Here is an 18,371-nt window from a genome sequence, read left to right as displayed (position 1 = left end):
CCTACCAGATATAAAAAAAAAAAAAACTTTCATAAAACTGACATTAGTTTGCCTAAATTTAAATTATGTAAAGATATTAGCATAATTTATTTACTCTCATAGTCAATAAGATTAAACAAAAACCAGTATTGCTAAAGTCTACATAGTAATGATTGAAAAAAGTTGTACTTTGATTATAGAATTTTTAAAATCCACATGATAGAGACTGCCAGCTTAATCTCTGCAGCAGCAGAGAGAGAAAGACAGAGAAGACTGGGGAGAATGAAATGAGGGAAAAAAAGTCAGATNNNNACATGAGTGGTTCTACTTACTTATGCAAACATAAGGGAGATGGACAGACTGTCATACGACATACTTAACTGGTAAGATTTAGCCTTAGACTAAACTGCTGTAGACCATAAATCTTTAAGAAGGCTTTGCCAGTTCTTCTACCTGGGCATAGGCACCCTTGTTCTGTCAACTTGTTATTTGGTTTGGCAAGGCTGAAACTCTCTTTAGTGTCTGGAGCCCTGGTGTGGGACTGGGCCAATCCCCATAAGTTGCTCAGGGATGCTGACTCCCGTCCTCAAGTCAACAATACCTGGGCTTTGGTTTCTATTTGTTCTGACAAGTTCTGTAGACAGAAAAGGACAATGAAGGACTGCAAGATAACACTCCCAGAGGGGAGAAGAAGTCTAGTTTGGTTCCATATAAAAGCTCATGGGTTGATGAAAGAGGGCTGCTTAGGCCACAGCAAATGGTTGCAATTGGATGGAATCCAGTCTTCACACAGGCTCTAGGTCAAGGATCCCTGCTTGATGACCTTGCCTTTCTCACATGGATGACGGCAGCAATACTGGGTGGTTTCCTATTTGGGAACCCAGGACTACATAGAGGAGACGATCACACAGGCATGATGGTAAAGACAGAGCCCCAGGGTTGTGTTAATACACTGCTTTGTACTATGCAGTGATTGTGTGTGGGTCTCTCAAGCCCTCCTCCCAGCAGGTGCAATTCCTCAAGGACTGGGTCTTGTTTCTACTCTAGCTTCATCCATTCAATCTGCCCCCATTCACACATGAGCAGAAACGCCTTTAGCATTCTGGCGTTGGATAGCATGAATTTTTAGGGATTTTATAAGTTTTCCCCTAAACTAAGAATGTCTATGAACATTGACGGAAGTTTTGTAAACTGTTTATACTTTCGAACACCTATTATATAAGTCATCTCATTTTTCTATTTGGAAGTTCAAATGGAACAGCCAAAATGAAACTAATGACTTTCCTTGATAGCGGTGGTAGTAGAACTCTTTCTGTTTTACACATGGAAAGCTATCAAATTGAGACCTAATTACTTTACAGTTTTCAACAGGTGGTTCTTAATGGCAAAGCAGTTATCACACACTTAATAAGAACAGGAGCTAACTAGGTGGACTTGGATGTCTGATTATCTATTTAAGCGTGTAATTGCATTTTTCAATATAATTAGCAATAAATTGAATGTGTAAATTAATAGATGTGTTTCCCCACATAAGGCATTGTAATTCAGTGCAATACTTTAGATTAAGGGCGTTATTTCTTAGTTGATAGCAATATAATATCATGATTACTGTTCTTACTATTTTTTCTGACAACAACAAAATATATGTAATCAAAAGACGTGCTGCAATAAGCTGAGATGCCAAGATAAGTGTAATTATATTTTGATTAATTTAGACAAATTTTATAGACATATACATTATTAATATTCTAATAGTTTAATTGAAATAATACAATCAGCCTCCTTACTATGCTACTGACAATTAACCCTAGCATTTTCTGGGACTATATTGTAAATGAATATAAAAAAGGGATTATGAAGCATCTGATTAAACTACTAGTCACACTATAGTTACTATTTTTCACAAATTTTCATGTAGAGCAATTGAGTTAAATTCTGAACTCCTTAAGGAAAATAAAAAATAAGATTTAACTAATGTTAAATATAAATATAACATTAATATATAATGTTAAATATAAAATGGCATTTTTTTCCTCCTAAATGGTAATTTTAAGTACAGCTACACTTTTCTTTACAAATTTAATAGGCTATATTATTTTTCATGTGTAAATGATTCTGTAGACACCAGGTCAATATAATACTTCTTTCTAATTACCATTATTTCACTGTATCTGCATTCAATATAGTACATCATTGGTACATAATTGATATATTTGGGGCTATCTTCTGAGGGTTAGAAATTCCCTCCTCAGGTCAACACATGGCAATTTCTTTCTGGAAGGGGATAATACCATTAAACCTTTCCTCTAAAGGCTGTCTTGTCTTTTTCTCTCTGCCTCTCTTCCTCCCTTTCTCTGTTCTTCCATCCCTCTTTTCCTTCACTCATCTCTCTCTCCTTTGCCGGCTTTAAAGAAGCAAGCTCCTTGGGGCAGCCGGGTGGCTCAGTTGGTTAAGCATCCGACTTCGGCTCAGGTCATGATCTCATGGTTTGTGAGTCCGAGCCCTGTGTTGGGCTCTGTGCTGACAGCTCGGAGCCTGGAGGCTGTTTCGGATTCTGGGTCTCCCTCTCTCTCTGCCCCTCCCCTCCTTATGCTCTCTCTCACTCTCTCTCTCTCAAAAATAANATTCTAGAGCCTCTAGAAAATTAATTCTGCCAACAACCTTACAGAGCTTAGAAACGGTTCCTTCCTCAGTAGAGCCTCTGAGGAGAATCCAGCAGTGGTAGATCCCTTGACTGAAGACTTAATAGACCTTAAAGAGAAGACCCATCTAGGTCATGCTCAGACCTCTGATCCGAGGAAAACACGACACAATAAATGTGTACTGTTTTAAGCCCCTCAGTGTTTCGCTATTTGTTATGCAAATACCTAAAGCTAACACAGACAGAGCCACAGCAAGGTTAGGCATGCAGCCAGTCTGCTCCCACAGGACTTTCTAAGGCAGCCATTATATTTTTCTTTAATTTTTTTTAATGTTTACTTATTTTTGAGAGAGACACCAAGTATGAACCGGAGAGGGGCAGAGAGAGAGGGAGACTGAGAATCCAAAGCAGGCTCCAGGCTCTGAGTTGTCAGCACAGAGCCCGCCGTGGAGCTCAAACTCAGAAACTGTGAGATCATGACCTGAGCTGAAGTGAGACGCTCAACCGACTGAACAACCCAGGCACCCCTAGGGCAGCTGTTATAAAGTATACCCGCAACTAGTGTAACTTTTTGCTTATTTGTGAGGATAAGCTCTTTGTTTAGCAACAACAGGCTTACGTTGTTATCTATGTTACCTGTTGAGAACCTTCAACTGCCTTCATGTCACCTGCATTGATTATTCAATTAAAGTGCCAGCCCATGATGAAAGCCCATGCCACAGTTGTGTTCTTACCGCTTTGTTGCTGAGGATGATGACACAGTAGCGTGTGTGCATGTCAAAGGGAAGAAACAGGAGCTGCAGGCTTGAAGTCCCTTTCACTCCCAGGTGAAGAGTATGTGTGGAACAGAAGAACTCTCTGATGAAATTGGACTTAATTGCTACAAAAACATGAAGCAGAGCCTGTTTACGTACCATTTCATAAGTGCTGTTCAAATAAAGCAGCTGTTTCAATTAGTGCTTAAAGTTTTGAAATGAATTAAAAAAATATTTACAGCATTAGCACGCCAAACTAGGTGACACATGTACCTGTAATGAAAGTGCATGTGACGCCAGCACAGGCTGGAGATCATATAAAATGTGTAATTATGACCAATTAAAGATTCCCTAACAAATAATTTCGTTACAAAGGGAACTTCACTAGTATTAGTGACTTCATTAGTCAGATATACATATATAAATGGCAAAGCGCTCATCCAAGCATCTTCAACTTTTTCTCTGGAGTGCATAATAGTTCACACAACAGGGTGTAATAGCTTCAACTGGTAATTGAAGAATATATATATACACACACACATATGTATATATACAAATAAACATAGACATATACATATACACACACACACACACATATATATGTATCTTTTTCTTCAACACTGCTGTGAATATGGTGATAGGGTGGGGCAGTCTTAGTGATTTGATCCTAATGAGCAGTATGCTACAATGCAACAGTGTGATTTCTGACACTAGAGCAAAAATGTAATACATTTTCTTCGAAACGTCTTTCTTGGCTAACTTGCGGTTAGAACCAAGTCGTCAACCTGTGAAGAAGCCTACGCCACGTGAAAAGCCGCATGTAAGTGTCTAGGCCAACAGCCCCACCTGAGGTCCTAGCCAAAAGGTATCAACCATCAGGCATGTGAGTAAGGACGCCTTTGGGACGACTCAAGGCCCAGCCGCCGTCTGACTGTAACTACGCCACAGACCCTCAGTAAGAAGAGTCTAGCTGAGGCCACTGTAGAAGTGTGAGAGATAATAATGCTAATACATTTTAATTGTGTAATGCTACGACATTTGGGATGGCTTGTTCTGTAGCTAGAGATAACCAGAACATCCCAAATCCACTGTCCTGCCCATATTCCATTCATAGTTTCTAAATCTACAGTTATTTCGCAAAACAAAGTAAACCTGTGTTCTCCGTATCATTTTAAACACGGTGATACTTGTCACCTAAATGGATTTAGGAAGTTCAGAATAAGCCAAAAGAAACATAAAAGTCATTTATCTAAGTACATTCATTGTATGGGTAAGGAAGCCATGACAGGTGGTGAAAAGAAAGATGTGGGCGGAGTCCTGCAAAGGGTCATGAGCGGAGAGGCTGAGGACAGCACCTGGGCCTCCCCTTCCGCCAGCGATCCCCAGGGCTCGCCGTTCTGTCTATTGTCATAACCAGGCTTTGTTGAGTATTTCATTCACTAGTATGCTATGCACATAAAAGTCAGATGTGAAAACAAATAAAAGCTTTTCCTTGAGGTACTCACAGGTTTTTAAGGCGTTTGTGAAATGCCAACAACCCTCAGCACTGTCACTTTCACGGCTACTTCCAGCGTCCCTGTCATAAGTAAAGAGGAGAACAACATGAACCACACAAATGAATTCAATCCGACAGATCCTTAAAATGTATGGCTACCTAAATGATCTGCAAAGACCACAGACATATTTCATAAGTCACCTTTATGTTTATATTGGTTCAGAAATTTTTTTATTTTTTATTTTTTTTTTAANAAGAATCATTTGATAATAAAAAATAAATAAAATCCTGGGACCCAAAAGTAGTGGTCTCAACCGAGGACTACACAGGTATTCTCTCCAAAAGTGCTTCTAGAACTTGATTTTTTCAAAGATTCTCTTCTCTTGGCTTACTGTTTCCAATTTGCTTCTTTCCAATAAGGACAGAAGGAGATATGGGCAGCTATTTAATCTCGTTGCATTTCTGAAAATTAATTAGCAGACCATAGCCTGCAGCAACTGCCTCCCTTGAAAGGTTCCATATCTTCCAGAACCCATCAATTTCCCCCAAACTGCTCTTCTCTTAATATTCACAATTACTTTGCTCAACAAGCTGGCAATTAGCATCTGGGCTCTCAGATATTGTCTGCCTGATTCTTTTTCTGAGAATAAGAAAACCATGTCATCTGCTTTTGTCTGAATATGATGCTGTTAAAATATATGGACTATTTCCAAGTAAAGTTCTAACCATATTGATTCCTTTTCTCCACTGCCTTTTCTCTTCACAATAGTCTTAATAACCTTTACCACATCTTGTAATTATTCTCGGCTTTACCTCAACTCACAGGCATTCTAATTGGCAGTTCAATATTTTATGTAATTTGAACATTTGATAGATACTTTAAGGCTATCAGAGACATATTAGACAGATAATTTAGCATTTATAAGGGAGACTATGCAGAGATTGGAAAGAGCAACAAAGAATGCTTATTTCTCAATGCAGGGTTCCACCGTCATCTCGATAATGGAGCTTTGGGTAGAATGCTTGATTAAAAACCTCAGATAATTTCAGAACTTCATTTTGTTCAATACTTGTAATCTCTAGCCCTTCAGTCATTTTTTTTCCATAATGAATAGAAAAGCAGAGCAATTTGGCTTCATCTCCTTTTTCTTATTTCTTGAAGAAGAGCTAATGAAAGTACCTTTTGAATAAATCAGAGTTGCCTCATGCTCAAAGCATACTCTCAACACCCAGAAAAACTGAGTTACCTGTATTTTTTATGGTAAAAACAGAAAAAATTGAACATGCAATTTTTGCATTAATCAATTAATTAATGCCTTAGTTGCATTAGTGATGATCACGATTGAGACATCAGAAAATAATTTAATAAAATAATTTGGTTCAGGAAAATTCTATGTTACCTGATCAATGTTCCTAAGTCTAGAAATTCAGTCACAAACTCAACTTGTTTACAAAACTAGTACCTTGCAGGTTCAAAAACGGAACAGAAAATTAATTCCACCTTTGGTTACTCCTTGTACCTCAGTCTATGCTATCATTTTCCTAAATGGTCATCAATTACTGTTGAAGCCATGGCAGAGGGAGCATTTTTAAACCCTGGGTCTTAAGGAAGAAAGAGCATGAAAAGAGGCTATAATTATATAAAATGCTGTAGATCAAGCAATGGAATATTTTCTGCTAATTGAGTAGTAGGCTAAAGTCAGGGAGTGAATCCTAGTTATGAGGTATGAAGGGATGACATTCCTTTTTCCTCTCCAGTGGTGGTACACAGCTCTTTTCAAGCTAAGATCATCAAAATGACATTGAACAAGGGTGCCTGGGTGACTCAGTCGGTTGAGCGTCTGACTTCAGCTCAGGTCATGATCTCACGGTTTGTGGGTTCGAGCCCCACATCGGGCTCTGTGCTGACAGCTAGCTCAGAGCCTGGAGCCTGCTTCGGATTCTGTGTCTCCCTCTTTCTCTGGCCCTCTCCTGCTCATGCTGTCTCTAACTCTCTCTCAAAAATAAATAAAATATAAAGAAAAAATGACATTGAACAAGAATATTCAAAATTCAGAGCAAGAATAAACCAGCAGCAAGAATGACTTCCCTCTCAAATCTTTTCCAATAGGGAAGGAAGATCTTTATTATAAGCCTTCATGAAGCTACTCCTGGGCAAGTATTCAGGGCTGTGTCCAAATCAAAGTAGATCTTATTGTGTATTATGTTAGTGAAGAAATATATATATTTTAGTATATTATAATTTTTANGTTGGGGCTCTGATACAACACAATGAATTCTCTTACAAGAAAAAAGAACAGTGAGCTCACTCTCTCTATGTAAGCACAAAAAGGTCATGTAAGCCCATAGCAAGAAGGCTGTCACCTACAAATCAAGAGAAGAGGCCTCCGAATGAAAGCAACCTTGGCCACACCTTGATCTTGGACTTCCAGACTCCACAGTTGTGGGAAATAAATNACATTTCTTATGTTATTTTGTGATGGCAGCCTGGGAGGATTAAGATTCTCTGTAACACTTGCATCTTATTTTAAGCACTTAAAAATATTATTCTGTGAAGTAGAACAGGCTTCATCAGGCTGCCAAAGAGCATGGTGACATTAAAAGCAGGTATGAAACCCTAATGTAGAACAAGAGGACCAAGGCAGATTGTTACTCTTAGTACACACATCTGGCCTTTGATTCACTCATCTTTCCTTGGAGATATGCCTAAGTCTAACCGTCACCAATTACTCATTGTAGTAAAATGAAATATTTTAAAATCATGGCCATGCACAATACAGCTTTTCTGGGTTTTGAGCAAGCAACAGGACTCAGAAAAAAAATGTCTCTCAGGCCTTCTTTCACGTGGGAGGCTATTCTCCGCCAAGCTACTCTGGGAGACAAGAATGAATGAAGGAGCTCATGGAGTATACAGTCTGTCATACAAAGTAGGTCTGCAAGAAATAATTACAAAGCAGAAGGATAAACACTTCAACACCTTTTCGACTTTCATTCACACTCTCCTACAATCCATATGCAGAAGCATATGCCTTGTATTTCCCCTTGCCCGTCCCCACCTCCACTGTCTCAGCAATTCCTTCTTCCCCAGCTCCTTTTATACTTGCAGGAAAGCTCTCCTCTGCTCTAGATTCAGGCCATCAAAATCCTACTCATGTTTCAGATCCCAATTTGTAGACGATAAAGAAGGATAAAGAAGAAGAGGAGAGTATCGTATATGCACGAGAAAAAAGTGCTTACTACCTCATTATTCTCCTTCAATGTCTTGTTCTCCAGTTAGATCTCTATGATACCTAGATAGTGCTATTCCTTGCCAATGAGCTCACAGAACCGTTTTTTTTCTTTTTTGTCAACATATATTACTGAATGCATCCTGCCCTGTACAGTTGCCTCCACTGATGTAGATTTGTTTCTCCTTCTCTACTTGAAGGTTGGCTCCTTGAGAACCAGATCTCTCACTTACTTATCCCAGTATTCCTCTGGTACTAAGAACCACCTAAGCTAAGTGCTTGAGGGGCCACTTAGCAAGATTTTATTAAATGATAAATAATTCAATGTCGCTGGAAAACATATCAAGTCATATCACTGTAGGAGATTATTTACAAAGTGCTCATTTCTGAGCACTGCTGACCCATCATATAATTTTAAAGTGTGGCTAAAATCAGTCTCTTGTTCTGTTCCCTTCTGATAATCCTGTGGATTTAATTAGAATAAAAACTTCTTAACTGCTCTTGCTTACGCTCAAGGATCATTTTCCCACAGAGTAAAATGTATGATGAATATAAAGTTTTATCATCCATGTGGTTTCAAATGTGCTAGTTTTATATGTATCTGTTACTTAAAAAGAGTTTATAGATAGAGGCATTTTTAAATTTTTTAATAGGAGACTTTACCTTTTTTTATGCCACCTCAAATATAATTTCAGCATTTCACTGCTCATTTGAGAAGAGAATAGTGATTATCTGGGCAGACAGTGACTGAAGTGATCTACGGAGGAGTATCAGCATATGCTAGGTCATGCTCCGGGAGCATCCCATACCTCAGTGGATTAGCACACGTTTACTTTGTGCTCACATTATATCCTAGAGGGAGAGGATGCACTCAAAGATTCTTGGTGAAGGGGGGCTCCATTTCTTTTTCTTTGCTTTTCTTTTTTCTTTTTCTTTCTTATTGTACCAAATGTTAGAGTAAATCAAGTAAATGTAAACTACCTCATAACACATAGATTTAATGAAAAGTATAGGGTGAATTTCTGCTACAGGGGAGTCCATTTCTATACGTGCTTCATTAGTAACTATATCAGGGAAAGGGAACATGAAAAATTGTTCACTGGCTCCTAATGTTATCCCTTGGAGCAAACATTCAGCACTTTTCCTCAGATGCCATTGGCCAATTAAGTTATATGTTCACACCTAACTTCAACTGGGGAAGTGCAATATCACCACATGCCTAAAAAGAACAAAACAGAGATATTTGTTAAACACTCAAAAAAAACAAAAACAAAAACAAAAAAACAACAACAAAGATTACTGAAGCACCTGGGTGGCTCAGTTGGTTAAGCTTCCAACTTTGGCTCAGGTCATGATCTCACGGTTTGTGAGTTTGAGCCCTGCACTGAGCTCTGTGCTGACAGCTCAGTCTGGAGCCCACTTCTGATTCTCTGTCTCCCCCTCTTTCTGCCCCTCCCCTGCCTGTGCTCTATCTCTCTCTCTCAAAACTAAANCTCAGTTTGTTCTCGGCCTTCAAGAGTCTCTCATGGTTTGCCTCCCTTCCTCCCCCCCACTATTTTTCCCCTTCTTCTCCCCCATTTTTTAACCTTTTTCTTGTTCTCTTGCTGATTAGATCTAGAGATCAGAGTGGGTTTTATTGAGATAATGCTTAATGCATGGTATATTACATACAAAAGTTATTAATCATAGGGGTACTACATCAGACTTCCATTCTGGTCATGATTCAAAATGGATGTCCTTAAATTTTATTTGAATTTGGAAATCTATTCAAGACAAACATTAAAGAGAGCTTTAAAGAAAACAGGATATGTAACATTACTAAGTATTATTTTATTAAGACATATTTAAAGATCAAAAGGCCTCATTATGCCAGTGAAGCCAGAATGATGAAATACTAGATACTTCTGTGCTGTTTGAAATAAAAACTGTTTTTTGTGTTCCCTCATGGTGGAGGTTGTTGGTTGCCTATCCCAATATTCATGGGCCCTTTCCTGCTCACTGACCAACCTCATTTTATTTTTTATTTTATTTTAAGGTTTATTTATTTTGACAGAGAGACAGAGACAGCACGCGTGGGGGAGGGGCCGAGAGAGGGAGAGAGAGAATCCCAAGAAGGCTCTGCACTGCCAACAGAGCCCAATGTGGAGTTTGTACTCACAAACCCCGGGGTCATGACCTGAGCCAAAACCAAGAGTAGGAGGCTTAATCAAGTGACCACCCAGGTGCCCCAAAATGCTCATTTTATTTTTGATGTGTATGTAGAGAAGGATGGCTTCTCAGTCTAACTTCCAGCTAGATTTGGCCAACTGTCTATAATCAGAAATGCTGTGTGCTATTTCTGGGAAGCTTCCCTGAGAAAGAAAAGGCACTCTTATTCTGCTTCCTCCTTTCTGCTACCTACAAAGTGGATTGGATTGTTAGGCTTCTGGATACTTTAGCTGATCCTTGAGAAAGCAAATAACGACTTGCCTTCTACATGGATGGGATCCTAGAGGTGTTATAGAGTAAGCATTCAGGACCCCAAAAGAAGGAACCATAATAAGTGTTTCTAATAAATCTCTTCAGAACTGGTAGAAAAAGAGCCTGTGGGATAAACCTGAGACTGTTCTATTTCAGCCCAACATGCGGATTTGGGGCTCAGGATTTAGCTGAGGCCAAATGGACAAACCAAGGTCCATCTCTTTTCCTTGAAAAATGATAGCCTTTGCCTTTGTAAGTCACTCTGACCTTTGACCTGATTGACAATCTTCACAGAAGTGCATAGGAGTAAATCCTCAGCTGTTTGAACAAAAGTCTCTGAATCATTCTTTGAGAGTTAATCTACAGAAACCGGACTACTCTACGCTGTATTGTGTTCTCTCTGACCAATACTCAATGTCACTATATTTTTATGTGAATTTTATGACAGGAAACCTTGAGCAAGGAACTGTGAAAGTAAAGTATTATAAATATGAATGGAAGAGACTATATGAGAAAGAATGATTAATAATGTTTGAGATCACAATAGATACACTTCTGAAGCTGTACTTCATTCTGAGTGGGCGATTATTTTGGAGGAGTGTTTGTAAAGTGTCCTTTCCAGAAAATATTAAATTATAAATGTCTTAATACTTGTTCATTACTTTTTGGTTTAGAATTGAGAAGCATAACATAAAAATGATGTCTTTACCTATAGCTTCAATAATTATGGAACTTTGGACCTAATCAAAACATTCCAGAATATTATATGAAGAAAAATTACGTTAAAATTTGGGATACAGATTTCCTATACTGTGCTCCAAATTAAGAAAGGGGAACTCAGTTTTACTATTCATTAAACTGATCCAAATTTGAGTTACTTAGGCTCACAGACACCTATACCATTGCTATGCGATCTGACTCCACTTGAACGTGTGATACTATAAATTATTTGTGGTTAATGTGGGGAAATTATTTCAAGGCCATTCAGGTAAAATCTATAGCTGCTTAGTCAAGAAGCAAGGGACTGAAAAGATAAAAACTTAGAACTATTTACTGAAGCGTTTGTGGCAATACCAGCGTTTTAGACTCCAAAGAAATTAACATAAAATGCCTAAAATACTATGGAATTGTACTACAATTCATATGGTATCTGTAATGATGTTTTATTGCTCAAGGTATTAATTCATATTTTATTATTCAGTAAAGCAAAATGTAAAAGGAAGACTTAGAATGCCTTAGTTAAGCATGTAATTAGCATTCAATAAAGCAAATGCAGTGAGACAAAAATGGTTTCTTCTTTAACAATTTTTCTCACAGAACAGCAAATGAAGAAATCAAACGTGATAAATTAAATCCTTATAATCTCATGAAATTAACGGCTTAAATACAATTCATTTTTGGAAAAAAACTACACTCATTTTAATCTTAGCAAGATTTGCACAAATCACATTAACACTGGTTATTCCGATGGTATCAAAATTGCCAAATCCTGACATGTTTTGGCATCGAAAAGGATGACACTGTGGTCAAGGAATACACAGAGACAAAGATATAAAATGAACTAACAACACAGGAATCGACAGATGCATACATTTCACTAATACGTATTTGCATTCTTTTCTTTTGGTCGACCTTTCTTTAACCTTGGCAACATGGCTTTTATTCTATTTCACATTAGTTATTCTATAGTTTAAAACAGGTAAGAAATATAAAACAATCTAACTTTTAAGAATTCTACTTCTCTATTCCAAAGTTAAAGTTTCTTTCTAAACTAAATACAGACTTCAGAATGTAGGTGAAAGCTTAAATAGTCGATCCTCATCATCCACAAATTATGGTTATTTGCAAATCTGTCTCCCCGCTAAAAGTGATTTGTAACCCTCAAATCCATATTCATGGAGCTTCCCCTGCTGTTTGGGGACATGTGTAGAGTGGCAAAAAGTTCCATTCAGTGGTCATGCAAGTTCCCAGTTAAGGTCAAACAAAGTGACACTGGACCTTGTTCTGCTTTAGCTTTCACATAAATGACCAGAGGATGGAGATGTAGGAGGCAGGACAGAAATACAAACATTCAAGAAGCTCCATCCAGCTCTGGGACCAGGTGGACAGGGTGTGAATCATTATGCCGGCATGTGTTAGTGGGTCAGCCTCATGCCAGTCACTTAAACACTTCTGAACCTCATTTTCTCCATGTGAAGAAAACAGAATCTGCCAGCATGGCTTATTTTTAGGATTTAGGATTTCTTCTAGAATAATATTCCCTCAGTTCCACAATTTTGTAGAACATAACAACTACAAATAATGAGAATCCACTGTATTTAATCAAGTACATATTGATTTAATTTTCATGTAGTCTAGTAACACATAAGAGAATAGAATTAACTGTGAATAAGTTACGTATAATATAAATATTTCAAATAAATGAAAACTACTGTATGATTATATAACAAGTTTAGTTGAAAGCTAATTTCTCAGAATTCTCAGAGCATAAAATATATTCATATTTACCCATTATTCGTGTGGTTAATGAGTTGTCCAGATTCAGTTAATTGAGATGGCAAAGAGATAAATGTTGATGATTCCACCAACGTGACACTAAAATAAATGGGGAAAAAAAGACTTATTTTGAATTGTATTATAACAAAATTCAAATGACCACAAAACATTCTTTAAAGATATTTCCCTCATTCATAAAATATAATTAGAATCAGAATAAATTATTGTTCAAAAAATCCACATGTTCTCATTTTGCATTCCAAAACATAAATATTTAAAAAAGGAAAAGATCAGGGCACCTGATCCTGATCCTCAGGGCAACTGAGCCTTACTAGCTTAGTTGTTAGAGCATGCAACTCTTGATCTCAGGCTGTGAGTTCGAGCCTCACACTGGGTGTAGAGATCACTTTTTTTTTTTAATGTTTTATTTATTTCTGAGAGAGAGAAAGAGAGAGACAGAGAGAGACAGTGTGAACAGGGGACGGTGAGAGAGAGAGGGAGGCACAGAATCTGAAGCAGGCTCCAAGCTGTGAGCTGTCTGTCAGCACAGAGCCTGACGTGGGGCTCGAACCCACGAACCGGGAGATCATGACCTGAGCAGAAGTCAGATGCTTAACCGACTGAGCCACCCAGGCGCCCCTAGACATCACTTTAAAAAAGAAGGAAAGATCTAGAATTGAAATATGTAAAAAATAATATTCTATTATATGGAAAGGCAGTATCTAATTCTCATAGCAAGGAACTTTAGAATACAAATGACTTCTCATATTATATTCCACAAACAAAATGGAATCACATCCTGCTCTCAATGTATTGTCAGAGTTGTATACATTTCACCATTTCTAATCTTATTTCCAAATAAGAGAAGTGTTTCTTTCAGGACTGGACATGAGATGAGGATATCTAGTTAATCAGTGCATTAGTAATTATGCCATCTTCGGGAATTACGTAGCAATTCAGTCCTACTTATAAGATAATGCTCATTCATTCAAGAAACAATTATGGAGACTCCATTTTATGTTAGATGTGGGACTAGATACTGGTAATAGAAACGTGAATCAGTTATCCACTCTGCCTTAGGTTGCCCATATTATAGTGGTAGATAGGGTGGAAATGATCCTCTTGCTGTGGGTCAAAGATGTCATGAAGAGTCATGTCAAGAATGCCTAATTCTATCTGTAGAGTTGAAGAGAATCTGTAAAATATTAAGAACACATTTATTCAAACTTGATTTTGTAGGGGACAACTACAGGCCACACACCAGGATGGGCCACTTTGGTGTGAAGATTATTTTGAGTTAAAATCAATCAAAGCCCAGCAGATGTAGGCTTACCTCTTCACCTTCCTCTCAGCTTACTAAATTTACAATGGAAGAGAGATTCTATACAGAAAAAGAACTATTAACAGAGATTCCTCTCTACCTAAGAAATTTATCTAAATAGGGGTGCCTGGGTGGCTCAGTTGGTTAAGTGTCCAACTTCGGCTCAGGTCATGATCTCACGGTACGTGGGTTCGAGCCCCGCGTCGGGCTCTGTGCTGACTGCCAGCTTAGAGCCTGGAGCCTGTTTCATATTCTGCATTTCCCTCTCTCTCTGGCCCTCCCCTGCTCACACACTCTCTCCCTTTCTCTCTCAGAAATAAATAAAACATTAAAAAAATATATTTTAAAAAAATTTATCTAAATAGGACAACCTTTGTTTTCCAAACATCTCCTCTCACCTTCTTGCTAATGGTCTTCTCCTTTGTATCCTCACACCCCATCTGTCTTCTTAGCTCATGTAAGCCTCTTGTTGCCACATTGTCCTTAGAATTTTATGTGTGTGTGAATTCCCCTTATGTAAGATACTAAATTTGATTTTCTCCTGTTACTCTATCTCATGGCAATTGGATTCTTAGTTCAGCTAGAAAGGTCTTGAAGATCAGGAAAAATTTCTTCCCTCCCAACGATTCATCAAAATAAAGCTTTATTATGTAAGTTATCTCATAATATGAGATTTACAATAAAAATAGATCAATAAAATTAATCAAAATTTTTAGCAGTAAAACACACACATACAACTGCATACAAAAAAAAATTAATACATTCATACATTCTACTGTTTCAATGTTGAAGGGGTCAGGACAGCTCCCACTCCCAGAATGTGCCACTTTGGCAAGCAGATCATTTTAAGCTTAATATAATCAAGACCTTTTGGACTCAAAAGAAACTTTTGCCTCTCCTTTAACTATACAATAGAATCTAAATTGGGGGGGTCTTCCCCAGAATAAGCCTTATTATTAGAAATAAATTTTATCCGAGTGACCCATCTTGTATGACAGGGCAAATGTCTAATTACCAAACATCTGCCCTTCTTAACCTGTGAGGTACCTTCTTTTCCTCTAAAATCCCTGACCCCTGTCCCCTTCTCCTTCGTTCCTTGGAAAATTCCTTGGAATTTTCATGTCTGGGTGGATTCCCCATATTTACACTATTAAATTTGATTTTCTCCTGTTAATATGTTTCATGTCAATGTGATACTTAGTCCAGCTACAAGGACTCTTAAAGGGAACCAGAATTCTTGCTCACTGACAAGGTTAACATCACTTTCTGTCCTTTTATTTTAGGTTGGTAGTTCTGAGAGCTTTATAGAAGGGTTATAAGGAATTACACTCATATTAAATACTAAACATTTTTTAAATAGACAAAATTAACTGTAGCAGACTGTTAACTATGAGCTATATAAGACATCTATCATACTACCAGACTGGCTTATATCATTTTAAAGTTATAGTTAAGCAAAAGTAGAAAGAATTCCTCTCGAGACAGTAATTTTAATTTAAATTAAGACACTACATTCTCATTTAAATCTCATTAAATTATGAGGCAGAAAAAAATTTACAATGTTTCTTTATATTTCTATAATTCCAAGGTGAATCATCAGGGCAATTTATTTTGGTCATAATTTTTTCTGTGTAAAAAAGTGTCACAAAGATAACACAATTTTACACACAAATAAAATGACTAAACCAGTAACATAAATATTGAACTTTTCATACAGTGTGCATGTGCCATTTTGAGATAAAATAGCATTTAAAAAGCCCCTGCTTAATTACAATGAAGATGTCCTCCATAAAATATAAATATTAACTGTAAAATGAAATAAAAACTGCCATTAAAGTGGGGGGAAAAAAAAACCTTATGTGATTAGTGCAGCTTCTGAATGGTAGTTCCCACACTTCAATGTGTATTACACTCATTTGCAGTGTTTGTTCAAAATGCAGATTCCCAAGCTTCTATGGGCATGAATTATGACTTAGTCAAGTCTGGCATGGGTTCTAGGAACCTCCATTTAAAACAAGCTCTCCAGGGGTGCCTGGGTGGCTCAGTCAGTTAAGCGTCTGACTTAGGCTCAGGNTCCAAATGCCTTTTAAACAGCTTATCTATGGACTAAACTTTGAGCAATCTTGATTTAGATCAGCAGTGCTCTAACATTAATGTACAAACAAATCATCTGGCAATGTTGTTAAATGCAGATTCTGCCTCCCATGGTTGGAGTGGGCCTGAGATTCTATTTGTCCAAACTCCCAGGTGATGTTGATTTTGCTGATTCAAGGACCATACTTTGAGAAGCAAGAGTGTGATCTAAACCAAAAACCATTTCTCAAATAATAAAACCAGGCTACCAGAAAAAGAAAGGCAAGGAATGGCAGAGTGGGAAGCACCATATATTCACTTCTCTATATAAGAAACAGAAACACTGGAAAAGATGGTAAAAATGAACTTTTTCACAACTTTGGTAAATTCATGAAAGGCTAGCAACAATCTGAGTAGGGTTTATTCAAGAAAGACTGTCACACCTTAGTAAGAACAGCAGAGTCTGTGGCCTTGTAACTTTCATGTTATAACTCCCATCTTCCTCACCACTGCTTGGCAATAGCCTTGAAAACCATCAGCCTTGCCACCAAGATAGTTGTAAAAACGGGGAGGCAGTAACATGAGGGGACAGACTGAGATTGGAGCTCTTTGAAAAAAAAGTTCCACCCTTGAGCAGTGCGACCTTTTTATGCGTCTCACAGCTCACTGGAAGAAAAGCAGTTAGCAAGGTGTTGTCTTTATTGACCTGACTCAAAGGAAAGCGACAATACTCAGGATGTTAGTTGAAAATCAGTAGCAATTGTACCTGAGGTTCCTACAGCAGTTGGATCAAACAAGAGTTTGCCCAAAGAGCAGAGGAACATCTGGGGAACGAGAGTCCTATATGAGGGGTTCAAGTAGCTTTCTAGATCCCCAGAGGCCATGAAAGATCTTCAACCCTGTCTGTGGGAGACAATGATGTCCCACCAAATAAAGAATACTAATAGAATTTTTCAAAAGAACCAATTATAAATTTTGGACTTAAAAAGTACAGTGTCTGAAATTAAAAAATCATTAGAGGAGCTCAGAGCAGGTTTGCAGTGGCAAAAGACCTAGTGTACCTAAAAATGGGCCAGATGAAATGATTAGCTCTAAAGAATAAAAAGAGAAAATAATGAAGGAAAATTAGACAGCCTCAGAAAACGGTGAAACACCATCACACAAAAACCTAAGCCTAATCAGAACACGGAAAAGATAGGAAAGAGGCAGAAAGAAAATGTGAAGAGATAAATGATGAAAAATTCCATTCCCAAATTTGATGAGAAACGTTACTTTTCACATCCAAGAAGTATAAATTTATTCAGGATAAATCCAAGGCAATCTAAAACTAGAAAATAAGAGTCAAAAGGTTAATGAGCCAAGACATGGTAAGCAGCAAGACAAAACTGACTCAATGCCTACATTGTTCCTCAGTAAAATTAACAGGTGAATTCCCATCTGAAACCCTTCAGGACAGAAGGTAATGTGGTGATAGAGTCAGTGAGCTGAGAGAACAATGCCAATAAAGAAGAGAATATATAGACGCGCTTGGGTGGCTCAGTCAGTTAAAGCATCCGACTTCAGCTCAGGTCATGATCTCACATGTTCGTGAATTCAAGCCCTGTGCCGGGCTCTGTGCTGACAGCTCAGAGCCTAGAGCCTGCTTTAGATTCTGTGTCTCCCTCGCCCTCTCCCCTCCTCTGCTTTCACCCTGTCTCTCTCTCTCAAAAATAAAATAAAACATTTTTTAAAAAAAGAATGGCATATAGAAGAAAACTGTTCTTCTAAAATGAAGGAACAAATAACAAATAAAAACTGAAAAGTTCATTACTAGCATACCTGCCCTACAAGAAATACTAATGAGGGTCTTTCAGGCTGAAATAAAAGGATTCTAGAATTTAATTCAAAACCACATGAAATAAAAAACACCCGCCTAAGTCACTAC

At 37.8% G+C, this 18,371-nt stretch overlaps 1 protein-coding gene and 1 non-coding gene across 2 annotated transcripts in view; both read right to left on the bottom strand.

Annotated features, from left to right (window-relative positions):
• Positions 1 to 18,371, bottom strand: part of CFAP47 (cilia and flagella associated protein 47) — a 492,482-nt gene that overhangs the window by 228,126 nt on the left and 245,985 nt on the right. The window contains 3 exon segments of the mRNA XM_077760783.1: positions 3,355 to 3,500; positions 4,881 to 4,951; positions 13,066 to 13,152. Of these exon segments, the coding sequence (XP_077616909.1) occupies positions 3,355 to 3,500; positions 4,881 to 4,951; positions 13,066 to 13,152 (304 nt within the window).
• TRNAR-UCU (transfer RNA arginine (anticodon UCU)) lies at positions 13,604 to 13,688 on the bottom strand. The gene has a single exon. It is a non-coding gene; the product is annotated as a tRNA-Arg (tRNA).

Source organism: Crocuta crocuta, unplaced genomic scaffold (genome assembly GCF_008692635.1).
Source record: "Crocuta crocuta isolate KB4526 unplaced genomic scaffold, BGI_CrCroc_1.0 scaffold696, whole genome shotgun sequence".
Classification (NCBI taxonomy): domain Eukaryota; kingdom Metazoa; phylum Chordata; class Mammalia; order Carnivora; family Hyaenidae; genus Crocuta; species Crocuta crocuta.
This window is presented reverse-complemented; position numbering and strand designations above follow the sequence as displayed.